The 7775-nt window shown below is 35.7% G+C and overlaps 1 protein-coding gene across 1 annotated transcript; it reads left to right on the top strand.

The window, feature by feature from the left end:
* Positions 1–1629: 1629 nt before the first annotated feature.
* On the top strand, positions 1630–3711 carry LOC126979412 (uncharacterized). Its single transcript, XM_050828704.1, has one exon. It carries the CDS (start codon positions 1712–1714, stop codon positions 3410–3412), a length of 1701 nt encoding a protein of 566 aa, XP_050684661.1. The 5' UTR covers positions 1630–1711; the 3' UTR covers positions 3413–3711.
* Positions 3712–7775: the final 4064 nt, after the last annotated feature.

The raw sequence follows: 7775 nt of genomic DNA, 5'->3' as shown, positions 1-7775 counted from the left end.
TTTCTTATAATATCTTGTGTCACTGTCAGTTTTTGTGTCAATGTCAATTATCAAATGTGGATCAATGATAAATATAAACTATTGGATCTGAACTATTCAAATAAAAGTGGAATAAATCACATGGATATACGTGTTATATCAATCACAATTTTTGTATGAGTATATGTTTTCGGCTATCAAGATGAATGAACGGGCTGCCCCGTTCTTCTGGGCTAAAAGGCATAAAAGGCATTTATTTTCTCAAAATTGATTCCTTTAGAATTCTTTTTAATGTCATTTCTAATATACCGGATACTACTACCACTTCGGAAACAAATGGCACTCTGAGAGAGAACAAGCAGCGCAAGAAACTCCGTTCTTTGCCCGCTGGGTTCAGCCTCGAGAATACAATTGCTAATAGAATTGTGGTAATAAAATATGGTTGCCTTATATAGTGATATGCCTGCGGCGGATCTATTGTTATCGACTATTAATATTATATTCATTGTGTTAGTGTCACTCTTTTTTCTACTGTGGACGAGTCGATCCCTTCTTAACGATTGGGATTTCCAAGTAGTGACGGCTGAAAGTCGGACCTCAGTTTATTTTAGGCTCTTTTATAACAACATTCTAACGCATATTCTGGCGAATCCGATACTTGGCTATTATCAAGGTGTAAATTTAATCATAATAATACTACACTATCACACAAAATATCGTGCCCCGAACGATATATTTTAATATGACGCACTTTCCTTCATACTTAACCGTACAAAAATAAATCCATGACTCGGAAACAATGAATACCTGTATTCTCCATAGTTATATAAATGATTAAACACAATGATATTTTTTATTTAAGATGCAATTAAAAACGTGTCTCAAAAGCGTACTAAGTGGGACAAGTCTTGTTCATTTAATAACGCTTATTTACAAAATATTTGACAGCAATCATTTAATAACGCCATCCTTTTATATGCTATTGTGTCAGTAAAGCGGAATTATCTTATGTATTGATTTGTGAGTAGCATAGCATATCTATTTTATAATACAGCTTTTCTTCTCGCTTCACTGGGCAAAAAAAGGAAATACTTAATGAATGATAATTTATTATTGTCTATTGTTTTTCAAATTCTGTAAGAACGAGAAAACAAATGAACACAATTCTCATATTATCGAATATTGCAATTGAATGTTGCTGTCCCATCCCTATATGTTCAGTATTTTTAGGTGATGGTGCGTCAAAGGAACTCTATTTCTCTTTTAACCTATACCTATATATCATCGGTTCATCAACTATGACATACCTACTTACCTTAAATTAATATTCAGATATCAGAATGCCATCTTCATCACTTCAATTAAGTGGTTAATAAGCTTTACATATTATATCTGTAATAACTTTACATATAGATAAGTATCTATAATAACATTACATATATGTATATAATACGTAAATACTTTTACAGACACAATTACGTTTTTATAGTATATTTTTAGCTCCATCCTGGCTACGGAGCCATAGAAGTGAGGATAACTATAAAATGCTTACCACAAGATTTCACATTGTCTTCAGTAGTTCAGTGTTTAAATTCTCTTTGATTGTCTTATTCTGTCATATTCGACATATTTTCAATTTTGTAGAAATGTAAAGCAAACTTGATAATTCCATTATTACTAGTGATTCTTCAAGATATATGAATTAAATTTAATTAAAGAGGTATACAAACATATGAATTTCAATTATAAGACATTCATTAACATCGTATTTTTATTTATACTAGTGGAATCAAGTTTGTGCTCTCATATTGGCAGTTGTCTTTTTTTAAATCGACACCCGACAAGCGATTGCTGGAGTGAAGCTGATATTGCAAAACTAAGGGCAAGAAAAATTTTTGAGCAATGCATACCGCCCAAAGTTGCCCCTGAAAACGTTGATAGTGCCTATATTAAAAATACTTTAAAGTATTTTAGGCAAGCATTGAATCTGGTTAATAGAAATACTGATAAAGAAACGGGTCTCATACTAAAAGAGGCACTGGCTGATACTATCGGTTCACACATGAGAAGTGAGATTTTACCAGCAGTTAGATTTGCTTACTATGCTGGATTTGCACCATACCGAGGTGTTAGGGATTTGCACAATTTCTACGATAGCATCAAACTATTTTTGAACACTCAAGGCTTAGGTTGGAAGAGACCGGAAAGTGTTCCAATATGGACAAATCTAACTGTTGAAAAAATTCATGTAGGCGCTGGAAAATTATACGACCCTTGCACGCTCTTAACAATCAAAAGAGATAAGAAATCGTGCATTCACTTTCCTAAGCCAAGCATCGATAACAATGAAGAACCATCTGCTATTATGCTTCCTTTAAAATCGAACGCACTTGTAAGTTTAACATCAGAAAAATCAGAAAACGCATTAATAAAATACTATACGACCGTATCGAGGTGTATACTGAAACGGTCGACGAATTCTTGTCGACATGATGATTTTGTTAGTTTTAACAATGAGCTTTGGCATTGGATGAAACGTGATGTAGCGCCATATTTAGCTGAAGAAAAACTGTACACTGCATATGGTGGAATTCTAAGGCTCGCAGCTACAGTCCAGAGTTACGGAAAGAGTCTTTCCCGACGAAATCTATTTTCAAACGAAGAATCTGTAATATCAAAATGGCATCCTTGGAGAGCACTGAGCGAAACGTATTCTAATATTGATACGGATTCACCACGCTGCTTTTATATAGGTGCAGTATTATTCGCTGGAGTAACAATATGTCTTTTGCAAATTATCTACAGCTTAATATTCGGTAATGGTAGTGGTTGCCACTGTAAGGACAGGCCTAAGTCATCATCGTTATATAAGGACGTCAATTATGCTAATGTGGAATCCAGCATTCCTGCAATGCTCCCTGCACAAACGGAGAACGTGTGCAGTGAACAATCCGCAACGAAAGTGTTTAACACATCGTGCAAAACGGGAAACCCACCATATTGCACGGATAACTACGATATACGCGTAAGTAGGGACCAAATGATGGATGGCGTTGAGAGCGAGAACGATGATTTCACTGACGAGTCATCGACATCAAAAACCAGAGATGTCGATGATAATGTGATCGATGTGGGACTGGTTGACCGAGGCCGAAGCCCACCTAAAATAGACACGTCCATTGAAGAGGTTGTTATTAAGCGTGGGCCAAATTATCACCGTCAGATGTGTTCTGCGAGCACGGTAACTTTCCATGAAGAACGTGGGACTGACACTGTATGGTCTGGCTCTGAGAGTTCGTCGGGCGAGTCGGTATCTTCGGGAAGTTCTAAGTCCAGGTGTCCTAGGAGTAGCTCCAGAGAATTAGCGTGGGCTAAACAGGTGATTACGAAAAGAGATCGAACGAGATCATCAACTGCTACAGAATCTCATTAAAATATTTTTTTCCTAGCAGAGTACCTACAACGTGTGGTGAATAATAATTTATTTATTTTCAAACAAACTCAACCAAACAATCCCTTACACTATTCTCAATCAAACTCAAACAATTCAATCCCTGGGATCACAATCCATTTCCAACATGCATTATAATGGAAAACAGAGAATATTTGTAGATATGTTTAATTAATTATATAATGTATTTGATTTGGGGTATAGATTTATTTTGTAAGGTATGTTAGGTTCGTTTAAGAATTTATGTTTTCTAAGTAATGTATTACAGTACTGCATCATAACGTTGCAATAAATTCGTATTAAACTAATATCAATTTATTATTCAATGCGAATGCGCTTTGTTCACAGCATTCTCTTTCACATATACATTATGGTGATTTTATACATTAATGGTGATCTATTGTTTACATAATACAAAACTCATTAATTATTATTATACAATGTATCAACTTTAATAATTTTGTTCCTCGTAGACGAAGATAAAGCGCATTACACAGATATTTTTTATGTGTAGTAATTTTTTTCCTCGGTTGCTGGATATTCTTGATATTCAGCCGAGTATCATTAATTTGCTCCTAAGAATTAAAGAGTTCCCTTACTTTGTCTTGGATTCCGTAATCAGAACCTAACCAAACGCTCACCAGAAACTATCTTTGAAGTATATCCTTTCCAATAAAAAAGAATCATCGAAATCGGTTGGCGCGATAGTGAGTTATTCGTAAATTTATCATCCACTTTGCTATATGTATATACAGCAAATTTAAGACTTATGGTTTTCTCATGGATGCCATTTTCAGATCTGGACCAAATCACAATGAGACCTCACGGGAAGCACCAGCTTTCAAATAAAAAAGAATTATCAAAATCGGTTCCCACAGTCGAAAGATTTGAGGTAACAAACATAAAAAAAAAACATACCGACGAATTGAGAACCTCTTCCTTTTTTGAAGTCGGTTAAAAACACCACCCATTCGAAATGCGCCTCAGACCTGAGAAAAAAAGGGCGCAAGAAACTCGGCTTTTTTTTTGTAAAAATATGGATTACCTACCTACAACGTACCTAAGATCGTACTATAAACATTTCTAATTAAATAGCATGTTCGCTCTATTCCCAGTCTGTGGTATCATTAAGGAAATCATTGACGTTATAATAACCGTTACCACACAAATGTTTTCTCACAATTATTTTAAATTTGGTAACACATTTCTTTGTAGGTACATTTTCTGGGATCATGTTGTAAAAGCATACCTATACAACACACAATTAATATCGTCGTCATCGCCAATCATAGAATAGATACACTATATTTTAAGGTAATTAATTACACAGGTAATTTTGTTTTATCTAATATACCTATAAAATTTTTACCAAACTAATAAAATTTTCATGATTTTGTAATTGGCAAAGATGGGAAAATCCAGAGCAGAATATACCTACACATGCGAAACGATCGACAAAAGAGTAGGATGAATAAACTTAGTACTAGCACTTAAAGCGATGCTGCCTTCCTGTATCTTCCCAAAAAATTACTTGCAAGTTTTTGGCTTATCGAAACAACAAGAATACCTATTATCGCTGGTTGCGTGCTATCCCTTATACTGTTTCTTGATATAATGCATATGCATACGGCAGTTCAGGGTATGCCCCTTATACCGGCCCTGTACATGTTATACACTCGTGGTATGTAGCCGGTAAAAGTTTAGTCCAGTTCAACCCTAATAAAACACAAGTTTCTGCGTTCACCACTAAAAGTCTCCCTTATCGTATTCTCTCTACATTAGATCACTTCTTTGACTGCCACAACCCATACTTATCAGCGTACTTGGCGTCGGCAGTCGATATAGGATACGACTTTACCCATCCATTTGGGTGAGCGCTCCTAGTACCAGCTTCTTCCATTTAACTACACGCAACAAAAAGAGCCTGGAATCATCGACGATCAAGTTATCTCTGCTCGGCCTTATTTATTGGCGTTGCATAGAGATGTGGGGCCTTTATGCATCCTCTATCGATGATTTGTTTATTTTAACATCGGCAGCCCATATTCATCACTTTTTTTTACGCCAAAATTCAAATTGTACTGTATTATATTCCTGAACCGATAAGTTTTAGTGACCTCAAAACTTAGAACATACTCCCAACTTAACGGCCGGCAATGCATCTTTTGCTCCAGGTGTTACGGATGTCTATGGGCAGATGCCTCACCACTTTATATCTCGGGAGCCCCTTACCCGTGTATCCTTTTTTTTATAAAAATTATTATCTATAAATATTAATAGCACTAAAGTTAATGTTAGAAAACCATATCCTCATATTCTCCTGTGGGAGGCTCGTTTGCACCAGATGCCGGCTAAATTATGGGTACTACAAGGGCGCCTATTTCTGCCGTGAAGCAGTAATGTGTTTCGGTTTGAAGGGCGCTGTAGCTAGTGAAATTACTGGGCAAATGAGACTTGACATCTTATGTGTCAAGGTAGCGCAGTTGTAGTGCCGCTCAGAATCTTTGGGTTTTACAATATATCTTGAACGGCACTGCATCGTTATGGGCAGGGCGTATTAATTACCATCAGCTGAAGGTCCTGCACGTATCGTCCTTATTTTCATAAAAAAAAACATACCTACTCAATCCAGCGGTAAAAGAGATGAATATAAAAAAAAGATCATACACAATACTCTCAAACTTTATTTGCCTAGATAATCATACTTGATTTTACATAAATACTTTAAAAAAACTTATAATAAATATCACAATACATGTAGTTAGTTTAATTGACAAGGCCAGTAACTTGTAACCCATTATTTGGTTACAGCATTACAAGTAATAGAACAGTAGCGTCACTCAGAGATCTCCTTCAAATTTATACCTACGTCTGGGCAGAGCGGTACGGCTTCTACATACAAAAATATTGACGACGCAGACGGCGGGTGCAGCTAATTTAACAAGGACAGCGACCAGAAGTACGGCGTAGCACTCAATAGTGTTGTCTTCCGAAGATTGCTTAGCGGCCGTATAAATCGTGTGTATGTGTGCGTGCGTCGATTCCGGCGCTCTAGTATTAAGTTAAAGTACTATTCTATTACTGTATTGTGGTAGAGCGTTGAGATATAATGCTGTAAATACATAATAAATGACAGAAAAAGTAGAGAGTGGAAAGAATTAAACTGCATTAGGCGCAGTTGTTCCCGGCCGCGCGAGTTTACAGTCTACACGACAGAACACTTTATAACCTCAAATTTTGCAAGTGCAGTTACACTGTCAACCATTGACAGTAAATATTTGATGATTTGACAATGGCTCCTCGGTTTGTGGAACTATGGCATTTGGAGTAAGGAGAACCATCTCTGTGGTTGTAGCAAAAATATCAAACAAAGCTAATTTATCCAACGAATATATAATGTTGCAGAAAACGCACCTGTATAGCTACAGATATACTGCTTTAAATGACAAGTGCATTTCGGCGACGCAAACTCACGAGATTTCACCCATCCCAATATGTTTCAAACTATATACTATATTTAATTTTTTTTGTAAATATTTATTTATTGCGTACGCCAGTAATTGTCGGCGACGCGAACCGATAAAAATTTCCCACACCAAAAGTGCCCAACGCGGTGAAAAATATGTGAAACAAAAAAGGTCGTTCCACATATCTCACATCAGTTTTACTAAATATGTCTTTTAGTTAAACTTTCCAAATGATAATTACCTTAATGCACTCTCACAGTATGGCCCTTCTCAAGACGGTTCTCCTTACATACTTGAGACAAAAAAGGCGATAACGACCTTGTTTTATAAACTAACTTATTAACACAGTTTTGTACTGAATACATATTTTAAAATACAACGAAAACAATGTTAACATTATTAAAATAGCTATGGAACACCTTAATACTAATATAAATCACAGTAATTTACATGAAAACTTTAAAGCGGTCATAGTCGGGACTTATTCAATATGTTGACATCATTTGAGAGCGGTTTTTTCTTTCGGTTATACTGCAAAAACTACTGAGCCGATCAGAATAATACTTATACCATAAGATGCAGCGTGTTTCTAAGTAGGGTTTAGTATATGATATGTTGGTGATTACTTATCCGGAAAATTTTCACTTAGAAATACCTAACCAATTTGTTATTTTTAAAGTGATATTCCTTATTTCTGGGTTTATTATATAAATTAAATTTGTAACCAAAAAAGAGCGACATCTCAAGCCATTTCCTAATATAATATTATTGGGAATGAGTAGGTTATCAACTGTAAAGTAGATCCTGTAGATGGACCCACAATCTGAGAGCTATTATATTATATTGAAGAAGACATACTAAGACTTCCGATCCATGCG

Source organism: Leptidea sinapis, chromosome 3 (assembly GCF_905404315.1).
Source record: "Leptidea sinapis chromosome 3, ilLepSina1.1, whole genome shotgun sequence".
Lineage (NCBI taxonomy): Eukaryota > Metazoa > Arthropoda > Insecta > Lepidoptera > Pieridae > Leptidea > Leptidea sinapis.
The sequence above is the reverse complement of the archived record's forward strand: the minus strand, read 5'-3'. Positions and strand labels throughout refer to the sequence as shown.

Coding starts and splice junctions, on each gene's coding strand:
- LOC126979412 (XM_050828704.1), top strand. CDS start 1,712: ATGAATTTCAATTATAAGACATTCATTAACATCGTATTTTTATTTATA.